This window comes from Dendropsophus ebraccatus, chromosome 4 (genome assembly GCF_027789765.1).
Source record: "Dendropsophus ebraccatus isolate aDenEbr1 chromosome 4, aDenEbr1.pat, whole genome shotgun sequence".
NCBI classification, from domain to species: Eukaryota; Metazoa; Chordata; class Amphibia; order Anura; family Hylidae; genus Dendropsophus; species Dendropsophus ebraccatus.
The window spans coordinates 99,294,680-99,317,732 of NC_091457.1; the positions used below are offsets into that span (position 1 = coordinate 99,294,680).

General features: G+C 45.9%; 1 protein-coding gene across 1 annotated transcript; it reads left to right on the plus strand.

Annotated features, from left to right (window-relative positions):
- Window positions 1–752: 752 nt before the first annotated feature.
- Window positions 753–23,032, plus strand: PDPR (pyruvate dehydrogenase phosphatase regulatory subunit). The gene is made up of 18 exons (XM_069966354.1): window positions 753–849; window positions 1,138–1,385; window positions 3,261–3,394; window positions 5,624–5,705; window positions 5,910–6,073; window positions 6,161–6,282; window positions 9,181–9,298; window positions 10,663–10,812; window positions 11,001–11,193; window positions 11,279–11,403; window positions 11,498–11,653; window positions 11,744–11,877; window positions 12,626–12,774; window positions 20,583–20,695; window positions 20,785–20,879; window positions 20,968–21,057; window positions 21,132–21,314; window positions 21,820–23,032. The coding sequence occupies exons 2-18, from the start codon at window positions 1,171–1,173 to the stop codon at window positions 22,189–22,191; spliced, it is 2,595 nt and encodes an 864-aa protein (XP_069822455.1). The 5' UTR covers window positions 753–849; window positions 1,138–1,170; the 3' UTR covers window positions 22,192–23,032.
- Window positions 23,033–23,053: the final 21 nt, after the last annotated feature.

Genomic DNA, 23,053 nt, shown 5'->3' on the forward strand with positions numbered 1-23,053 from the left:
CTCCTCTGAGTATATCCTCTCCTTTGAGGTTCTCACTGTAGGGGGAAACATTCTAGCATCTTCAGTACTGAAATGGCTAGAATGTATCCTCTTCTCTGAGTGTCTCACTATAGGGGATTCATTATAGTGCCTAGAATGTATCCTCTCCTCTGAGAGGGTATATATTTTAGACATTTCAATACTAAACATGATAGAATGTATCCCCTGCAGAAACTCAAAGGAGAGGATATATTCAGAGGAGAGGATACATTCTAGCCATTTCAGTACTGAAGATGCTAGAATGTATCCCCTACAGTGAGACACTCAGAGGAGAGGATACACTCAGAGGAGAGGATACATTCTAGCCATTTCAGTACTGAAGATGCTAGAATGTATCCCCTACAGTGAGAGCCTCAAAGGAGAGGATACATTCTAGCATTTTCACTACTGAAGATGCTAGAATGTATCCTCTACAGTGAGAAACTCAAAGGAGAGGATACATTCTAGCATTTTCACTACTGAAGATGCTAGAATGTATCCTCTACAGTGAGAAACTCAAAGGAGAGGATACATTCTAGGCTCTACCCTTCGATTACATCCGTAGCTCCATGACAGAGTCGTCCCCAGGACCTGCGCGCTATTAGACCGATCCCCGCGTTGTGATTGGCCGTTGACCATAACTCCCTTAGATTGCTGATTGGTTGCTCCGCAACCATGTGCGTCTCCCAAACAGAGTAGCGGGGCGGAACCAGAACGCGCGCTTTGATTGGTTAGGTGGGTGCGGCTTACGCCATGACGTCTACGGACTGGACGTGTTTCCCTGAGGGTCAGCTCGGTTCTATAAGTGAGAGATAAACCGGAAGCGGAGAGGTCAGAGGTGTTTCTGTCCCCGGGGGGTGTGTAGGTGATGGACTGGACGTGGCTGGCAACCTCATAACCCAGACAGTACAGTGCCCCCTACTGACCTGACCTCCTGTTTGTGTGCACTAGCCCTGTGTGTCCTGGCTGTCAGAGTCTTATATAACCCCCCTTGTCATATATAAGCTTCCTATAGGGTGCAGCTGTTACCATGAGTACCATCACCATGGCCTAGAATACTGTAGAATACATGTGGCTCCCTGACCAGTCATCCTGCTCCTTCTTGTTCTTTACCTGTAGAATCTGCAGCCACCATCTTCTCTCCTCGCCAGGATGCACCCCCGGCTGTTTTCAGATGTCTGGGGTCATATACGATGGCGTGGTTGGCGGTGTGTGTGTCCTCCACAGAGAGCGGCCTCTACGGAGCCACAGCCGCTGCCTCCTCGTGCCCAAGTAGTCATCTGCGGAGGTGGAATAATGGGGGCATCTGTGGCATATCACCTCACCAAGCTGGGCTGGCATGATGTAGTACTGTTGGAGCAAGGAAGGTGAGCTATTGTCCATTATGGAAAGACAAACACCAGAAATGACTGTTACAGGAGTATCCATAGTGTTGAGCGGAGCTGTTAAGGTGTTCGGGTTCAGAAACGTTATCCGAATGTTCGCCGTTTGATTCCCTGTGGCTGCAGAAGTTGGATGCCGCCCCAGAGCTGCCAGGAAAATATGGGTACAGCCTTCCTGCTTGGAAGCTGAGCCCTCACCCTACCCGGTGGCTGTCAGCTGGTCACTCTAAGTAACCAGTGTGGCACTGGCTATTTAATCTGCTAGGTGTTGCTGTCAATGCTAACAGTCGTAACTAGATAGAAGCCACATCCCCTAGGGTGGCTAAATATCTTATTTAAAAATGTTTTTAAAATATCTCCAATAAAAAACATTCAAATCATCCATTTTCCCCAAATTTTTATTAAATAAAAAATGGTAAACAACAAAAAAAAATTGGCATTGCCCTGTGTGTGGAAATACTGGAACAGTGAAGCTATGACATTATTAATGCCACACAGAGAACACCTAGTTGCATCCCAGGAAAAAAAATGTAATAAAAAGTATCAAAAACTACAGATCACAATGCAAATTGAATGCCCCCCTAAAATGGGCACTGTCACACTCGCTGCTTTTACTGTTTAATTGCAGATGGGCTCTGTTGTAAGTTTGGAGTAAAGAACTTAAAGGGGTTATTCAGCGAAAATCTTTTTCTATCAAATCGAGTTGTGTAAAAGTTATATAGATTTGTAATTTACTTCTATCCAAAAAATCTCAAGTCTTCCCATACTTATCAGCAACTGTATGCCATGTAGGAAATGGTGTTTTATTTTCAGTCTGACACAGTGCTCTCTGCTGACATCTCTGGCAGAGACAAGAACTCTGTCTCAGTTTATGAATCCCCATAGAAAACCTCTCCTGCTCTGGACAGTTCCTGTCTCGGCCAGAGATGTCAGCAGAGAGCACTGTGTCAGACTGAAAATAAAACACTTCCTGCAGGACATATAGTAGCTAATAAGTATGGGAAGACTTGAGATTTTTTAATAGAAGTAAATTACAAATCTTTGTAACTTTCTGACGCCACTTGATTTTAAAGAAAAAGATTTTCGCTGGACAACCCCATTAACCATGTGATTCTCCCAGCTTTACCCACAATTAGAGGGGGTCTGACCACCAGTGATTCACTAGTTTCATCATCTTTCATCATAGTTTTTTACTTTTCATGTCTTTTTCCATATAGCCCAAACCGCAAAGATAATTCTTAAGGGTGGGTTCACACTACGGAATCCATGCGGAGAAGTTACGGCGCAGATTACATAGTGTGAACCCACCCTTAAAGTCGTTAATTTTGTTGGCAGAGTTTGCCAGACGTATTTTGTCTCTCTCCCTACATTCTTCTGACCCTTATTACTGTACTTTTGCATTATACAGTGCCCACAAGTAATGATGTCAAATTATTGTTACCCCTTAAAAACAGTGCCATACAGACAGCACCCCTAAAGAAAATTGAGGTCCTGCTTCTGGACCTCTCAGGCAATCCTGACTCCTCTGCAGCAACGCTACCAGCAGCATAGTTAGTACAGCTTTGATATATAGTACGCTGTAACAGAGGGTTAGTACAGTACTAAACAGCAGATTAGTGAATGCAGCTCTTGAGCATAATACAGGATTTTATTCCAGATCAGTACTAGATAAGTAATGTCATGTACAAGGTGACACTGCTGTGTAGGTAGATTTACTATGTGTGACCTTTTTGTTAGCTGTCAGAGGTGACTGAAGTTTTTAATCACTGTATGATGTCATGTAGAAGCTAGAGTGAATTGATTTAGTTAAATTGAATTTCCATTGTCTCCTCTCATTTATAACTTGCCTGTTTTTTATAGGTTAGCCGCTGGCTCCACCAGGTTCTGTGCTGGCGCAGTGAGCACAGTCAAGCACATTTCAATAGAGACAGAAATGGCCGATTACTCAAACAAACTTTATCAGCAGCTAGAGGCAGAGACTGGTGTCCCCACAGGTGAGTGATGCTCCCTGAAGATATGGTGCATATTATACAGCAGACATCTGATTATACACCCGTGCTTCAATCACAATTCTGCTGACATTTTCCAGCATTCCCTGCTTGTTCAGTGCTTGCGCAAAGCTGGTGATTTGCTCTGTACAGTCACCTGATAAAATGGTCATACTGTTCACCTGCACATACACTAATTGTCTATGACTCATTGCACATGTGATATGCAGTTTATCGGTCAGTAACCTTCATTTCTTTGTGTGGCTGCTTTAAGCTGAATAGAGGAAATGAAAGTGTTAACTCGTCATATGGAAGTTTCCTTTCTTCTCCTCTTGGTATTTTTTTTGCAATACGGAGCACCTTACAGAAATACCCCATCAACAATGCCTTTGTTACATAAAAGTGAATCCTAAACTTCTACACAATGCAGTTTAGAAAATACATTTTTTTTTTACTATTATGGATACTAGGAAAGCTGCGTGATGGCCTTAAAGCAATTGTGATGGCTAATCTTTTATGAATGTAAATATCATATTGTCGTAGCCCCACATGCTATAATAGTCATATCGGTATGAGGCATGTTATTGTTTAGGGCCATGTTCAGACATGGTAAAACAGCGTGTCACAGAACGACCGCTGTCTGACATGTTAAGGTGTTAAAGGGGTTATCCAGCACTACAAAAACATTGCCACTTTCCCCTACTGTTGTCTCCAGTTTGGGTGGTGTTTTGAAACTCGGTTCCATTGAAGTAATTGGAGCTTAATTGCAAACCACACCGGAACTGGAGACAACAGTAGGGGGAAAAGTGGCCATGTTTTTGTAGTGCTGGATAACCCCTTTAACATCACTTCTTTTTAATTGGAAAACGGGCAAATTTGTGTGTGTCTCGACTTCAATCAGCCATAGCAGATAATATACATTACATTGTCTGCACAGTCCATTTCTTGCAGCCACACAAAGCCGGGGCCTCAGCGTCGGATTGATGCTGATCCCGGCTCGGTATTGTATTGCAATGGTCTGCAGCAGACCATAGCAATAGAGCACCGATCTGATGGATCTCTATTGGACATCAGTGTAGTTGTGATAGAAGTCCCCCAGGGGGACTTCTAATTACTGTAAAAGTGGGGAAAAAAGGTTATCATTAAAAAAAAAAAAAAAAACCTCCCCTAATAAAAGTCTGAATCACCCCCCCCCCTTTTTCCCATTTTGTAATTAAAAATAAATAAACAAACAAGCATGTTTGGTATTGCTGCCTGCGTAATCGCGCGAACTATTAATTTATCCCATTCCTGATCTTGCACGGTAAACAGTGTAAGCGCAAAGACCCGCCAAAGTGCAAAAATTGTGCATTTTTGGTCGCATCAAATCCAGAAAAATTGTAATAAAAAGCGATCAAAAAGTCGCATATATGCAATCAAGGTACCGATAGAAAGAACACATCATGGCGCAAAAAATGACACCTCAATCGGCCTCATAGACCAAAGGATAAAAGGGTTATAAGCCTGGGAATAGAGCGATTTTAAGGAACTTTTTTTCTGTAAAAGGTTTTATTTTTTTTAAAAGCTATCAAATAATATAAAAGTTATGCAAGTTGCATATCGTTTAATCGTATCGACTTGAACAACGAAGCCCCACCAAAGAAAAAGAATTGCGTTTTTTGGGGGTTTTTTTCAATTTCACCGCGCATATAATTTTTTCCTGGTTTCGCAGCATATTTTATGCAAAAATTAAGTCTTCCATTGCAAAGTACAATTAGTGATGCAAAAAATAAGGGCTCATGTGGGTCTCTAGGTGAAAAAAAGTGCTATGTAGACATGAGCGAACCTGGAGCATGCTTAAGTCTATCCGAACCCGAACGTTCGGCATTTGATTAGCGGTGGCTGCTGAACTTGGATAAAGCCCTAAGGCTATGTGGAAAACTTGGATATAGTCATTGGCTGTATCCATGTTTTCCAGACAACCTTAGAGCTTTATCCAAGTTCAGCAGCCCCAGCTAATCATATGCCAATTGTTCGGGTTCGGATGGACTCGAACCCGAACCTGGTTCGCTCATCTCTAGTGCTATGGCCTTTTAAACACAAGGAGGAAAAAACAAAAATTGGCTCCATCCTTAAGAGGTTAAACAACGGACGTTGTTGCAAACTTGCAATAACAATCCGTTTTTTTTTTATAAAAAAAAAATATATATGTTTGAATGCGGCTTAACAGTTAATTTCTGATTGTGCTTCCTGCAGGCTACAAGAAAACAGGGTCTATTTTACTGGCCCAAACTCAGGATCGTCTTATATCTCTGAGGCGTATGGTGTCGCGTTTAAGGTAAGAAGTTCCGCAGCATGAGCTATGCTGTTTATGTAACTCCCAGAGTTATTCAGACAGCATAGCTTATAGTGCTAGGCTGCTCATGATACTTCTATTGCAGTCTTTAATTTACATCTGTCAAGGACAAGCAGGCTGAAGGGGGCTTGGAAGCTTTCGTACAGAGAGGGAAATATCCCTTTAACAACTTACTCTAATTTGTAGAATGAAGAGCATTCCATGTGAAATCATTACGCCAAAGAGGGTTGGCGAGCTCCACCCCCTCATTAACATTCATGATCTGGTTGGAGCAATGTATGTGCCTGAGGATGCAGTGGTGTCTACAGCGGATGTAGCTCTGGCCTTGGTTACTGCGGCCCAACGTAAAGGTGAGAGAAGTGTTATTTTAAAGGTGTTTTTCCACCAGAAACAGTTCTGCATGATTAATATCTGCATATCCACTGACCTTTCTGCAGGTGTTCAGGTCCATGAGCTTACCACTGTCAACCACGTACTGGTGGAGCGAGGTCATGTGAGCGGTGTGGACACAGACCGTGGACAGATTGAGTGCGAGTACTTTGTGAACTGTGCAGGCCAGGTAATAAAAGTTACATAATATGCTAACCGTTGTCAGGATAATGTGTAAAGTTGTTCCTTTATGGTGGCTCACTGTAGCCTTGCAGCACTGAGGTCCTGGGTTCATATCCCATCCAAGGGCAACATCTGCAAAGAGTTTGTATGTTCTCTCCGTGTTTACGTGGATTTCCTCCGGGTACTCCGATTTCCTCCCACGCCCAAAACATACAGATAGGTCAATTTACATTGTGAGCCCTAATGGGGACCGGGACCAAAACTGACAAGCTATGTAAAGTTCTGCGGAATCAGTTGGCACTATACAAATAAAAGCATTATTATTATTCCATCCTCCTTAAAAATAAATGACAGAATATTAGGCTGGACCTAACGCACCACGGGGGGGGATGTATAAAAGGAGCTCCCCACCATACAAGTGGGATATGCATGTTCTATTGTTCTCTGTTAAGATCCATTGGTATAATTAAATAAAAAACTAATGGGAATATTCTTGTCTACATCCAGAGACACCTTGTCTTAATCTAGTCTTAAACTATAAACAGAGAACAGGTAATAAAGGAAAGACTGAGATTTCTCCTCTTTTCAAATACATTCCTGGCTTTGGCTTAAAAAAAATCTGTCAGATAATCTGTTGGTGTAATAGGGCACTTATTGAGCCAGTTGAGTACCACCCTGTAACTTTGTTATAATTGTCTGTAACCAGATGAGCAGTCTGCACACTCCTGGGATGCTTGCTTAAAGTGACACTGTCACCCCCTTTTTGCATTCTGACTTCTCTACACAAGTGTAAAGGGTAGATTTAGCAGTTTTCATACCTTATTTTATATCATATGTCATGATGCTTGTTCCAGTAAAAAGTGATCTTTTATCATCTGGGATTGGGATACCTGAGCGGGGCTTAATGTCTGAAGTGTCACTTAGCCACGCCCCTAGTGACACTTAACCACGCCCTTCCGTGACGTCGACACCGCATAGGCCCCGCCCCTCAGCAACCATTGGAAGGGCCGACCTAAAGGCCTATGTGACGATGACGTCACTGAGGGGTGTGGTGCTGGGGTGTGGTGCTGGGGCGTGGTTAAGTGGCGCTTCAGCCGTGAAGCCCCGGCCAGGTATCCAAATCCCAGATGATAAAAGATCACTTTTTACTGGAACAAGCATCATGACGTATTATAGAAAATAAGGTATGAAAACTGCTAAATTTTCTCCATTACACGTGTGTAGAGCAAATCCAATTTAAGATACGGGGGAGCTCACCAAGAATACAGAAAAAGAATATTAAATAAGGGGTGCAGCTAAGTGTCCAAAAGAGACAACCTTATGAAAATAAACAAGAAAAAGCTGGACACTATAATACAGCGCACACCACTATATCCAAAAAATCTAAAGTTTATTAGGACAAACACAGAAACACCACAACAAACAGCAGTAAAATCAATTAAAAAACCACATAGGTATATAGAAAACTAAGCAGGAGGACAATATACTCTCCTACTTTGCCAGGGAATCAAACATATTAGTAATGCTCCACATGATCAGATGTAAATCTCATAAAGTGCATAAAAATACAATGGCTGGCAAGATACAAAAAAGAATCTATGAATACAGAATAATATACCATATAAAGAATCCAAAGTGCTATAGTGCAAACGTGCAAATAAGTCATTGAATCATTGTAAACACCTATATGAACCTCTAACAAAACATAACAAGAAATGCCCAACCAAATATGAAACATTGAGTAAATTACATGGGAGCAGATGCCCTGGTACAGACCCAACGCGTGTCGTCACACACAGTGACTTCGTCAGGGGTGAAGCTTAGGATGAAGTGGTGTCCTTTTATAGCTGGAATAAGTTACATAACACATAATTATCCAATACTACAATTACCTGTGAGACCCTTGTGTGTGGAGAGAGCATCGGAAGGAAGCACACAAAAGATGGCGTCAGTGGTGTCTATCATGTCCTACTGCGCATGCGTCAGTCATCCCTGTCATGTGATCATATCAACATACCATATCACGCAATGCGCATGCGCAAGTGGCGCGCATCACGTGACCGCATGCGTTCCACGCTGCGTGTCACCGGGATGCAAATACCATCAAATGTCACATGGCGTATATCATGTGACCGCATGCGTTCCACGCTGCGTGTCACAAGAATTATACCATATTTCCTACAGTCAGTATGTAAGATGTGTGACCTGTGTAGAGCAGTCATAATGCAAAAAGGGGGTGACAGTGTCACTTTAAAGATGCCCCACCATTTGCACATATGGACCCAAATCCCAGTTGCAGAGTGGGATATGGATGTGCCTGTACCCTGGGTCTCACAGAGATCAGTATTTCAAACAACTTATTGTAATCTTGCCTACACCTAGATGTTGATAACTTGCCCGGACCTAGTCTTGCTCAAACAGCTGAGACTTTTCACATGGGAGAATAAATTTAAAAATTATCTGGTTTTGTGCATAGCAGCCAATCACAGCACAGCTTTCATTTTGCAACATGCTCTCATGAGCTCTGATTGGTTGCATTGGGCAAACCCAGATAGGTTTTTGTTTTTATTTATTCCCAACATTGTATCAACTGTCTTTGAGGTAAACTCTGCAGCTGCACAAATTGTCTGTCCTGGAGGTTTGGAGGTGTTAGAGGAGATAAAATGTATCAGCCTGAAGAGAGCTATTTGCTACTGATGACTTGAGTCTGTATAGAGCTGACTAGTGTTAGATGTGGTGGAGGGTGCTGGGGGACACACATTTATAGCAGCTGTGTTCTTCAGTTTCCACATTGTAAGTGAAGCTTGTGACTGATTTCATGATGTCTATAAGGATCCACAAGTGTCCTGTTGGAGCACAGGCTGTGAGTATCTAGTTTTTGTACATGTATGTGCTTCTTTTGCAGTGGGCTTATGAGCTTGGTCTGTCTAATGAAGAACCAGTCAGTATTCCTCTGCATGCTTGTGAGCACTTCTACCTCCTGACGCGCCCACTGCGCACACCGCTGAAGGATAACACACCATGTTAGTGAGCAGCTTTTACCTTATCTGTACATTACTGTGTTGTTTTTCACACTTTGTAGCCATAATCAGTGGTTATGTCCCAGGATCGCACCAATAATGTTGAGTCTTGGAAGGGGAGTTAAAGGGGTACTCCGGCGGGGGGGCACTTTTTTGATGGGACCAGGGAGAGGGTGGCTGAGGAAAAGGACGTCCACTCACCTCCCTGGTTCCAGCGGCGGGTCCCGCAACGCGGCGCTGCGGTGCCCAGCCGCTTCCTGGTGTCTGACGTCGCCCTAGACGCTACGTCTCAGGTCCGCTCAGCCACTCAGTGAAGGAGGCGGGACACGTGCTAGGTTCTCTCAGATCCCACCTCCTTCACTGGCTGAGCGGACCTGAGACGTAGCGTCTCGGGTGGCGTAAGACACCAGGAAGTGTCCGGGAACCGGGGAGGTGAGTGGACGTCTTTTTCCTCAGCCACCCCCTCCCCGGTCCCATCAAAAAAGTGCCCCCCCGCCGGAGTACCCCTTTAAGGCAGCCAGTGTTTTTTTGCTGCCCACTATGTTGAAATGCTAAAGGCCCTATTCCACGGAACGATTATCGGCCGATATCAGCCGTTACGGCCTATAATCGCCCCGTGGAATAGAAGGCAACAATTAGCCGACATCGTTCATGTCGGCTGATCGTTGAAGTCGTTTGTTTTTCAACATGTTGAAAAACAAACTACTTATACAGCAACAATCCACTTCCGTCGCCCCGCGGAAAAGGAGCAGCGGCAGCAGACCGCTGCTGTATGCTATGGTCTGCCTGGACGGCAGCGAGCAGGGAACGACTCAGTCACCCTGTGGAATAGGGGCTTTTGTCATGAAAATCCAACATGGCCTGGAGGAAGATTGTACTGGAGTGTCCATCACCTATTGTCATTGGAAGATCCTGTGTCATCTATGTATCTGTGTCACCTTTCAGTGACTCCTTTCGATCCTTTGTCATCTATATATATCAGTGTCATTGTGATCCTGTCAGTGCCACTATTGAAATGACTACTGAAATGGGGAAAACAAGTTTATTGGTGGAGGTGACCCCCACTCATTTTGAGAACAGGAACGTCATTGTCCTCAGAGTGAATGGTGTGCAGCCAGCGCTCCATTAAGTTTTCCGTAAGGTTGCTGAACATTAAACTTGCAGGTACATATGATTTATTCCGGGGACAGTTCTGTTCCTTTTCTCAGGATCAGTGGGGGTTCCAGCTGGGGTCCCTACTGACCAACTTGTCCTCTTACCTGTTGATAGCGGATAACTCAATGAGATATGGATAATTCTTCAAATCCTATCTGACTGTATGTATTCATACCAGTGTCAACCAACAATGCCTTTGGTCCCGTCTTTAGGTGTTGTGGACCCTGATGGAAGGATTTATATCCGCAATTGGCAAGGTGGCATCCTATCTGGAGGCTTTGAGAAAAACCCAAAACCTATCTTTACGGAAGGCCGTAACCAGCTGGAAATCCAGAATCTGCAGGAGGACTGGGATCATTTTGGTAAGAGTACACTGACCTGACTCCTCTAAAGCAGAACACAAACATTAGATTATAAAAAATGCCTCACCAATTTCTTTGGTTAACTAGTTGGCGATTGTAGGAGACATGTTTTAGTAGATTTGGGGGGGTCAGGGAAGAGGTCTTTAGTGCTTGAGGCCAACACCAGGGTGTTCTTGTTGTCCCTGCAGAACCACTTCTCACTGCTTTGCTGCGCAGAATGCCGTCCCTAGAGGCACTGGAGATAATACGTCTTGTCAACTGCCCAGAATCCTTTACTCCAGACATGCGCTGTGTCATGGGGGAGAGTCCAACCCTTTTGAGATACTTCACCCTTGCTGGAATGAACTCTCAAGGCTGTTCTCTTGGAGGAGGGGCTGGAAAGTTAGTGCCTTTTTATATTCACATCCTTCATGAGTGAATCACTTTACACACTTTCAGACTATTGTCTACTCTTCTTTACTGGTAGGTTTCTTGCAGAGTGGATGGTCTATGGTTACCCACAAGATAATGTGTGGCCCCTGGACATCAAGCGCTTTGGAGCCTTGCAGAGCAGCAGGACCTTTTTGCGACACAGAGTTATGGAGGTCATGCGTAAGTTCTGGGCAGTGATGATGAGTAGAGCAAAAGCTCTGTAAGGTCATTGTTTATACAAATACAAATCACAGTCTGTGCTTAATATTTTCAGCTCTGATCTATGACCTAAAAGTGCCACGTTGGGATTTTCAGACTGGTCGACAGCTGCGTACTTCCCCACTCTATGACCGACTTGATGCTCAGGGGGCCCGATGGATGGAGAAGCATGGATTTGAGAGGGCTAAGTACTTTGTACCCCCTGGAAAAGGTCAGAAGCATTAGTGAATTCAAAAGAATATAGTTGACTTGGCTGGGATATGCTTTTACCTTATAACAATGCTCCATTTTTCTTCCACAGATTTGCTGTCTCTAGACCAGAGCAAAACCTTCTATAAACCTGACTGGTTTGATATTGTGGGCTCTGAAGTGAAGTGCTGCAAGGAGGCAGTTTGTGTCATAGACATGTCATCCTTCACCAAGTTTGAGATCAGCGTGAGTGTTACCCAGCATTCTCACTGCCTTCTCCTCCCTGTGCTATCTGGTTCATTTTCCTTGCCTGTGTTTGTCTGAATTTCTTCTCTCCTGACTCTTAGGGTGGTATTACACAGGCCGATGGGGGCCCGATAATATCTGTAAACGAGCAGCGATCTGCTAGATCGTCGCTCGTTTACTGGACCTATTACACAGCCCGATAATCGTGAAACAAGGGCTGCAGGGACATCGTTACCGATGTTCTTGCAGCCCTTGCTTAACTATATACAATACCTATCCACGTTCCAGGGCTGCTGCTGCGGTCTTCTTCTCCACGGGTCCCGCGCACTCTAACTTCAGAGTGGCCTGTCAGCTGACAGGCCGCTCAGCCAATCACAGGCCGGGACCGCCGCGCCACTCTGAATCTAGAGCGCGCAGTACCTGGGGAGAAGGAAGACCGCAGCAGCAGCCCTGGAACGTGGATAGGTAATCGTCAGTCGCTGGCTGCGCACCGCTATTACACGTACCGGTGCATGGTCAGTGCCTGACGAAAATAGGTCCAAACCTATATCAACGATCAGCCGATGATAGTTGTCATCGGCTGATCGTTGTATTTATTACATGCAGCGATAATCGTCCGAATCGGGGCGATTCGGCCGATTATCGTTCCGTGTAATAGTACCCTTATTCTGTCACATTATCGTTCTGATGTCAGTGTCATCTCTTCCACAACTCATGATCCAGTAATGTTGTGTGTTCTATTGGCCAGTCCCCAGGAGATCAAGCTTTGGACACCCTCCAGTATCTTCTCTCTAATGATGTGGACGTTCCAGTTGGACATATTGTCCACACTGGGATGCTGAATGAGCGTGGAGGATACGAGAATGACTGCAGTGTGGTGCGGCTCCAGAAACGCAGGTATGTTTCTGGTTGAGAATAGACTTTTTATATCACAGCTAGGGATTATGGGGCTTGTAGTTTGACTTCTTCACTTGTGTGGGTTGTGTGCTCTTGTGTATGAACATTCCCTCTGATTAATAGTTTTTAAAAGTAGATAATTTTCTCAGGAAGGACTGCCAGCAATAGACTTAAAGTGTAACTCATTTAAATGTCATTTTTCAGAAATCAATAAATATCAATCGATACAAGCGATTTTATGTATAATCTGATTTTATTGGCAACCATGCAGAAGAACAGATACACATTAAATCACACGCAATAAACTGCGACCTGCAAGTCGCATGGTGTCAGGTTTTCTAATATTATAAAAGAATACAAATAGAAGCAGCTATCAATTATAGCATAATGCTGCTAGAGGTGCACATGGCACCAAACAGAACCAACAGTCAGCAAAAAGTAACATTGATGGATATGCATGTAGGAAAAAAGAAAAAGGGAAGGGAAAAGAAAGACAAAGGGAAAACAAAGATGAAAAGAAGAGCAGAGGGAGGGAGGGGGATGGCAGGGGGAGGAAAATGACCACTACAGTCAGTTAGACTCGCCAATCCCAGAACCACAGAATCTCCGGGTGTCAGGATTTAGCGGGTAAGAACAAGAAACTCCTCTGAATCCATGAACAAGCGCCAAGGAAACCATATTTTCTCAAATTTGTCAGATCGGTCATGGGCCTCAGCCACTAACTCTTCCATTCTGCCAAGGTCTCTAAGCTCACTCATCCATTCTGCCAGGGTAGGTACAAGGGGAGTCTTCCAGTGCCGGGGGATAACCATGCGAGCAGCAGTCAGAAAGTGTCGCAAGAGTCCCTTTTTGGACTTAGAGAGAGAACCCGGTAGTTTAGATAGTAAAGTCAGTTGAGGAGAGTTGACAACAGTCTGTCCAGAGTACGCATTGTAGATTCCCAAGACTTTGTCCCAGAAGTCACGGATCCCCGGGCAAGCCCACCAAACGTGCAACATATCACCAGCCTCCGTTAGGCACCGCCAGCAGCGATCCGAAGCCTCAGGGAACATTTTATGCAAGGTGACCGGGCAGTAATACCACCTCGAGATAATTTTGTAGTTCTTTTCCTTAGCTTTAGCAGCCATGGAAATGCCGTGGGTTAGTTCGCATATCGTCTGGACAGACTGCGAATCAAAAGAGGTGTTGAGGTCTGCTTCCCATTTATCAAAGAAAGAAGCTCTGTCAGGGTTAGCGGTATTGATCAAGATCTGGTAAATAACTGAGATGCAATGCGGAATGGCAGATGTGGAGACAACTAGGTTGTCGAAGTCAGTGAGTGTCGGGTTGTAAGTGTCCCGTGGGAAGAGGGCCTGAATGAAAGAGACCAACTGATTATGTTCCAGCCAGGACAGCCGACCTCTCGCAGACTGGGCTTGGAGAGAAGCCAAAGAAGAAACTGTCCTGCCCGTCATGCAGTCACGTATTCTAGGACTGACAGATCGGTCCCATAACAGGAACGTGTGTGTCTGCCGTCCGGGCTGGAATTTCGGATTCTGGAGAATAGGGGAGAGCGGCCCAGGGGTAACAGATAACCCCCACTTAGCGACCCATCTATCCCAGACACAAAGTGTATGAGACATCAGAAAAGGGAGACCGGAGAAAACCTGACGGTCTTCAGGAAGTATCCAGGGAAGGACAGGGGGGTCAACCGGGCACAGGGAAAACATCAGGTCCACCCATCTCTTCAGACCCCTGCCGTGTACCCAGTCCAGGACCCCACGCAGAACCGCTGCCTCATGATAAGAGCGTAAATCAGGGAGACCCATGCCACCCAGGGATCTGGACTGTGTGAGAGTGGAGTATTTGATCCGTGGCCTGCTCTTGCCCCAGATAAATTTTGAGATGGCACGGCGCAGGGTCCTGAAAAAGGCCACCGGCACGACAATGGGTACAGTCTGGAAGATGTACAGCAGCTTTGGAAGGACATCCATTTTTACAATAGCCATCCGCCCAAACCAGGAAGCTGGTTTTAAGAAGTAGGAGGTCATTTCCGACAAGACCTTATTCAGCAGGGGAGTGTAATTCAAGGCAAAGAGAGAGCTAAGAGCGGAGGGGACTCTAACACCAAGATATACAATAGAGTCCGCATGCCACTGAAAAGGAAAGGAGGCCCTGACCACACCAAATGTCTCTTGTGGGATTGAAACGTTGAGACCCTCAGTTTTAGACAGGTTGACCTTAAAATTACTAAGGTCCCCAAACCGCTGAAATTCCTGGAGAATGGAGGGAAGGGAAGTGATAGGAGAGGATATATATAGAAGCAGGTCGTCCGCATAGAGTGCCAATTTGTGGTGGTCCTGTCCAAATACTGCCCCCTGGATTGTAGGATTTCGTCGTAGGGCCACAGCCAGGTGTTCCATTGTGAGAATATAAAGCGTGGGAGACAAGGGACAACCCTGGCGTGTACCATTGTGAATCGTAAATGAGCTAGAGAGTATGCCATTGGCCCGAACACGAGCTGACGGGCAGGAGTACAACGCCATGATCTTATCTACAAATTGCGGACCAAGTCCCACCCCTGCCAGAACCGACCGCAGGAACCCCCAATGCACTCTATCGAAAGCCTTTTCAGCGTCAACTGAGAGTAAGCACAGAGGGGATCCCGAACGGCCAGCCCACGACAGCAGCGAAAGCGTCCGAAGGGTATTGTCCCTCGCCTCCCTGCCCGGTACGAAACCAACCTGGTCGACATGGATGATTTGGGGGATAAGGAGACTCAGACGAGTTGCCAGTACCTTAGCATAGAGTTTGAGATCACAGTTAATGAGGGAAATAGGGCGGTAATTTTTGCAGTATTTGGGGTCCTTACCAGGTTTGGGCAGGACCACCACATGCGCCTCCAAGGACTGGCGAGGGAAGGGACAGGAAGCAGAAACGTCATTAAAGCACTCAGTCATAAACGGAACTAACAATTCCTTAAATGTTTTGAAAAATCCGGCAGTAAAGCCATCAGGCCCCGGACTCTTACCCCCTTTAGTGTTAGTAATGGCTGCCCGAAACTCATCCTCCGTGAGGGGAGCTTCCAATTCCTCAGCCGACTCCGCAGGAACGGTAGGTAATGCCGTGTCTAACAGATACGCGGACACCCTAGTCTCCATTTCCTCCACTGGCAGCTCCGAGAAACGGCCCTTAGTATTATAGAGAGAGGAGAAATAGGAGCGAAAAAGAGCTGTGATTTCTTTGGGATTATGTACCGCCTTGCCCTGGTGATCAAGGAGACTAGGGATGTGCGTAACCTGCGTTCTCGGATGAATTAAGCGGGCCATAGCTCTGCCGCTCTTATTGGCATGTTCATAGAGAAAGCTACGGTACCGTTCCTGCTGAGAGGAGGAGGACTGAGCAAGAGTATCTTTTAGTTGTTCCCTAGCCAGGGTCAGTGCAGTCCAGTTCTCATCAGTGGCATTCCGTTTATGGGCTGTGGAAAGTGCCTCAACCCGACCTAGCAACGCTACAATTTTTGCGCTTTTCTCTCTCTTAAGCCGAGCCCCATGCTGAATCAGAGTCCCCCTAACAACACATTTAAGAGCCTCCCATTGCAGAGGCAGGGGGGTGTCATCAGAAGCATGGTCTCGCACGAAGTCCTGTATTGTCTGCGACACAGCCGCTTTGCATGCCACATCCCGAAGAAGCGACTCATTCAGCCTCCACGACCATTCCCTGGGTACCAACCCCGGCAGTTGTAAGGACAAAAAGATAGGAGAATGATCCGACCACAGGGCAGTGCCTATGCTGGCCGCAGGGCTCAGAGTCAACGCAAACTGCGCCACAAAAAACATGTCCAGCCTACCATATGTGCGATGTGCATCAGAATAATGGGTAAAATCCTTACCCTGAGGATGAAGGACTCTCCAAACATCAACCAGTTTATGTAGACTAAGGGTCGACCTCGCCAACGCACACTCAGAGCGTGGCACAGCGGTCCTGCCAGAGGAGGTATCCAGGGAAGGATCCATAACTAGGTTAAAGTCCCCACCTAGAATCAACAAACCGTCAATAAAGGTGGAGGCAGTCCTAAGTATAGCGCGCAACGTACTACCCTGATTGGAGTTGGGAAGGTATATATTTCCAACAGTGTACACCCGGTTTTGTATCTCGATTTTGAGGAAAACATATCGTCCCTGAGGACAAACCAGAGTATCTAGCAATTTATGTGGCAGAGACTTATGCAAAGCAATGGAGACACCTTTGGATTTGGCAGTAGGATTAGTGCTGTGGGACCAGACATTGTAGTAATTGAGACGCATGCGCGGAGTCTGTGAGGTCTTAAAATGCGTTTCCTGCAATAGTAAGATATGCACTTTTTGTCTATGCATAGAGTAGATAATTTGAGCCCGCTTCTGCGGGACATTCAGTCCTCTGACATTGAGAGACGCCAGCTTAATGTCCATCCCAGCCATCCCCCCACCTCAGGAGAAGACCCAAAGAGGGGAGAAGAGGAAAAAAGAAAGTAGAATAAGAAAAAGAAAAATAGAGAGAAAGAGATAAAAGGAGAATCGAAAACACAGAGCAGAAGACTGAACCTGCAGTCGGAAAGAGAAGGTTCCCCGTAGAGGAAAACCTCCGTATCCAGGTAGTAGCTACACTACCGGGAAAAAACCCAAATGGGTACAAGAACGCCTAAAGCGTCTTAAACTAATGAGAGACGGACTAACAGAGGAAGGTCTGCGAGTCCGCGACAGGGCACCAAAAATGGAAAATGCTAATAAGCAATACACTTTTCATAAATGCGGGCAAAAAATGTAAACAGAACAGAGCAACTCGTGGTGGGCGGCCAGGCCGCGAAACCTCTCCCCACTCAAAAAGCATTCGATGTGGGAAACATATTATCTAGAATAAGAACATATGAACTATACTGAACACAATGACGTTGGCCAGAGAAAAATAACAACATAACATATGGTAGCCAACACCAAAAAGAGAAGAAAAAGATACATCCACAGCATGGAAGACTCTGTGAGGCATGAAAATGCCGGATCTGCATAGCGTCCTCAATCATCCGGGGCAGCAGTTCCAGGCGGGCGAACAGGCCTACCAGTGGGAAATGACAATAGCGGATCCCAGTCCGGCAAAGTTATATGAGGAAGATCCAAGGCCATCAGAAAGGCCGGTAAATCTTCTGGAGTATGGAGCTCTACCCGCTTGCCTTGTCTGCGAACCACCAGCTGGAAGGGAAAGCCCCAAGAGTATGGTATATCACGTTCACGGAGCAGCTCCAACAGAGGCTTGAGGGAACGTCGTTGGGACAGCGTAGCTCTGGACAAATCCTGGAGAAAGATCAATTGAGCTCCATCAAAGTCAACAAAGTCCATGTCGCGCACCGCCTTCATGATCTCATCTTTTATTCTGTAATGATGGAGCCTGCAGATGACATCACGAGGCCTATTCACATCACGAGAGACCGGGCCCAGTGTACGATGAGCTCTATCAATTTCAAACTCTGCGCCTGGTGGACGTTTGAGGATGGAAGCGAATAAATCTTGGAGAGATGGGATGAGATCGTTTGCTCGAGTCGCTTCTGGCAACCCTCGGATACGGATGTTATTCCGGCGACTCCGATTTTCAGCATCATCATGGAGTCTGTAAAGGTGCCGGATCTGACTCTCCTGATTCGCAAGCGTAACCTGGACATTATCCACAGTGGAGACTAAGGAATTGTGGTCTGCTGCGACATCAGAGATTTTCGTCTCCAACGTATGGACCTCAGATTTCAGAGAATTCAATTCCTGCTTGTAGGAAGTTTCCAAGCGTTCCACAAACTTTTCCATGTCTGAACGCGTAGGGAGCAATTTCATGTATTCTCTCCAATCCCACTCCATATTGGCATGCACGGGGTTAATTGGTGCAGCGGAGGTCACAGGGTTAATGGAAGGCATAGCGTTCATAGTAGTGCCGGATGAGGTAGCACACACAGGGTTAATGGAGGCAGCAGAGTTCATAGAGGGGCTGGATGAGGCAGCACACAGGGGATTATTGGGTACAGCAGCGCTCCCGGGGTTAACAGACATAGCAGAGCCAGCACTGTGTATCATACTGTCCCCAGTGGAGGAGAATGGTAGTGCAGCAGGAGAGAGTGAGGACATAATGCAGCCCAGATGTTGTTGAGTCTGTGGCAAGCAGGTCTCCTCAGCTCCCCCAATCCGGGCACCGGTGGTCTCCTGCTCCCGAGACTCTGCCCCAGAGATAACAGACGGCCGGGGGGTCAGCGGAGGCCGTGCAAGGAGGAAGTCAGCAGAGGCCGCGTCAGGAAGCTGGCAGGGAGCCGCCGGAGGCCCCGCACGGACGGCACAGCGGGAGCCCGGTATCACCGGTGCGGGGGATTCCGGGACCGGAGCACGTACCTCCTCGGCTGCCGACAGTGGGACGCCTTCCGGGCTACAGGAGCTCCGCTCTGGACAGGTACGAGCGGCGGCCGCGGACGCTCTGGTCACGCGAGAGCCGGGGAGTATGGAGGCTGCAGGCCGGTCAGCTAGGCCGCGGTTCGCAGCAGGGAAATATTGCTCCAAACTGCCGCGGGCGGGCCGGGAACGGGCGGAACTGGTGCTGGGTCTAGTCTTTCGCCGACCACCCACCATTTGAGGGTGTCTTGGAGCTGATTAGGGGTGTATAGGAAGGCTGTTTGGCGCCCTGTCAGCGGAGCCTACAGAAAGCGTGTCTTCACCCCTCCATAGCCAGGCCACGCCCCTCGATACAAGCGATTTTAAGAAACTCTGTAATAGGTTTTATTAAACAAGAGTTTCCTTCTGTACTCAAAAATCTGTTTTCCTCCCTCCCTCTTCACTTCAGAAGGAGCAGGATTTCTGTGTCCATTATGTTCTATGGAGAGGGGGGTCAAGGGGGGTGGGTGAGCACAGAGAGGAGAAAAGGCAGTCCTGCAAAACACTACATCCTGCAATCTTCTTGCACCAAGCTCCCAGATAAGCAGTGACCTTTCTGACCTCTGAATCCAGCATTTTATGTGCCCAGACAGTCTCCAAAATGTACAGCTTCTTGTCTGTCCTCCCTGCTCACTCATCCCCCTCCATAGGTTATAATGGACTAAGCAAATAAGTTTTCACTCTGCTCCTCTATAGTGAAGACTGCTTTTCCTGATAATGCAGATAAGAAGTGTGGGGAGGCTGGAAAATAGCTTTTTGAGTACAGAAAGAGACTTTTTTGCCTAATTAAACGTATGAGAAGGTTTCTTAAAATTGGTTGTACTATTGATTTCTGCAAAAAAAAAAAATTCTACAGTTACATATAAGCGCTGTCTAGAAATTCTAGTTGATATAGAGGAGAACAAATAGCAGACATTTCTAGTGCTGTTCTTGGGGAAACTCCATAGACGGTTGGTGAATACAGTCAGGATTTCCTTAGCAAAAATCTCACTACACAGTAACTTTACCCTTGAGTGTCTTGTCCTGTGACCTGAGCTGCATGCCTGGAGCCTTAATAGCAGAATTGCTGACTGCATGATTCATTCCTGTAAAGTGCGGTGCTCGTATGTAATTTCCAGATGCAGTCTAAAAGGGGTTATCCAGTGCTACAAAAACATGGCCACTTTCTTTCAGAGACAACACGACTCTTGTCTCCAGTTCAAGTGCTATTTGCAATTAAGCTTCATTCATTTCAATGGAACTGAGCAGCAAAAACCCGCCCAAGCTGGAGACAAGAGTGGGGCTGTCTCTGGAAGAAGGTGGCCATGTTTTTGTAGCGCTGGATAACCCCTTTAAGATCTTAGTGCAGTGTCTTTTCATCAAAGCATTAACTCTTGCCATGTTATCTTGCAGCTTTTTCATGATCTCCCCCACAGATCAGCAGGTGCATTGCTGGTCATGGCTGAAGCAGCACTTGCCGAGAGACAGTGATTTGTTTCTTGAAGATGTTACCTGGAAATTCACAGGTACGGAAAGAGAACAGCCAGCTGGCCCCACCTGCTGCTCTGTACATGGTTCCCAGTCTCTGGTTACAGCTTTGGCTTTTTGTTTTCAGCTTTAAACTTGATTGGCCCCCGAGCCATGGATGTGCTGTCAGAACTCTCATATGCCCCAATGACCCCGGATCATTTTCCATCCTTGTTCTGCAAGGTTAGACACACAAAGCACTCTTTCAGGTGGTGTGTGAAGATATCAATGCAGCCTAATTCTCAGCATATGTGCATCCTTTTCTCTGCAGGAGATGAGTGTGGGATACGCCAATGGTATCCGGGTGATGAGTATGACACACACCGGTGAGCCAGGCTTCACCCTGTACATTCCCATTGAGGTAAGTGGCTCAAACAATTCAGTATTTAAAGATCATTAGACATAATCTGGATGTCTTCTCTGGATTGTCTGCAGTACGCACTACACGTCTACAATGAGATCATGAGCGTTGGCCAGAAATATGGTATCCGTAATGCTGGTTATTATGCTCTGCGGAGTTTGCGTATCGAGAAGTTCTTTGCCTTCTGGGGTCAGGATCTGGATCCCTTCACTACACCACTTGAATGTGGACGGGAATTCCGTGTCAAGTTGGACAAGGTAGATAATTTATTATGAATACAATGAATGCTGCCGTGTAACAGCCATGACTCTCTCTTCCCATTACTTTCTTGGCAGACTATTCATATCAGGTGCTTGTTCTGCACTTTTGAGGGTATGCTTTGGTTTTCTTGACTCCCTGTTGGGCTCCTGGTAATTCCAGCAATGAAAACTGTGTGAAAAGTAGAAGCATTCAGTACCTTCTAAAATAATTAAAGGGGTTGTCCAGAAACCCCTGCTGTTTTCTTCCAGAAATAGAGCCACTGTTGTTCTGAGTTTGTGTATCATATTGCAGCTCAGTTTCATTGAAATGAATGACACCTAGGTACAATATCACACCCGAACTGAGGTTAGGTGTGGAGCAATTTTTGGAAGAAAGCAGCTATGTTTCTTCAGATCCTGGATCCCACTTTTAATAGCACCTAACTGTTTAGTTTGGATTTTACCATTTTTTTTTCCCCGCCCCTTAATCTTGTGTGGATTTTTGTTTGTTCCCTTTCTCCAGGGCTATGATTTTATTGGCCGGGATGCCTTGTTGCGCCAGCGTGAAGAAGGAATATTTAAACGGTTTACAATGTTTATCTTGGAGGATCATGACACAGACCTGGATTTGTGGCCCTGGTGGGGGGAGCCGATCTACCGTAATGGGGAGCATGTGGGCAAGACAACCAGCAGTGCCTATAGCTACACGTTGGGAAGACACGTGTGTCTGGGATTTATCCATAGCCCCAACCCAATTACCGCAGAGTTCATCAACCGAGGAGAATATGAAATAGAGATTGCAGGCCAAAGGTTCCAGGCCAAAGCCAAACTGTATCCATTCAGCTCCTTGTTTACCCAGAGACGCAGGAAGGAAGATATGGAGCTGGGGTACTGAATGGTATGTGCCAGAGGAGACTAAGGTGTTAAGGCCAGGTGATATGTCACATGGAACCTGGTAGCGTGACCAGGGCTTTATTCTTAGATTCTCTGGAGTTTGAGGGATGCTGAGGTCCCTTCTGGTATTTTGCTCTTAGAGGCTATTCCAGTAAGCCTTTGCTTTTATCATTGATATCTACATATATGCAATCTTCGGTGGGAAATGTCATGGAAGTCCACAAAACTATTGGAATGAGGCATGTTTAATGAAGACAGGCCGATTCTGTTCTGTTTTATCCCTTTCTGCAGACTGGTTGGATGATTCGCCATATCAATGAAGTATCACAAGTCATCAGCCGCAGCCATTAGTGGCTGGATTCTCATGTGGTAAAAGAACCTTCGGTGTGGGATCCCTTTATTATGATTTCTAGGTTTTTATTTGTTTTTACAACATCCGTCATCTGTTTTATTCAGAAGTTGCTGCCATGTTTGCGTGTGTCCTGCCTCCCTAGTTGCTGCAGCCACTACAGTGATGATGGTTGGCTTCCAATCGTACTGTGCAGAGAGAAATGAACCAGAGACAAATGCACTTTAGTATCTGGACACTGCTCTGGTGCTGGAGAACATTAACCCTATACCGAGTGATGGCCGCTGCCACCCTATAGTCTGCGTGACTGATCTGTGCTGGCCACTCATGGCCTAGACACTTTTCTTATTACATGAAATGAGATGGGGGTCCATAACTTCAGGAGTGTCTGTCCCTCCCCATAAAATAATGTAACACTTTACAACGTTTATATGATTTTTAACATTCTGACAATAAACACGAGTTCATCAGAGGATGACATTATACAGTTAAAGCCCTAGAGAGATGTCTGTTC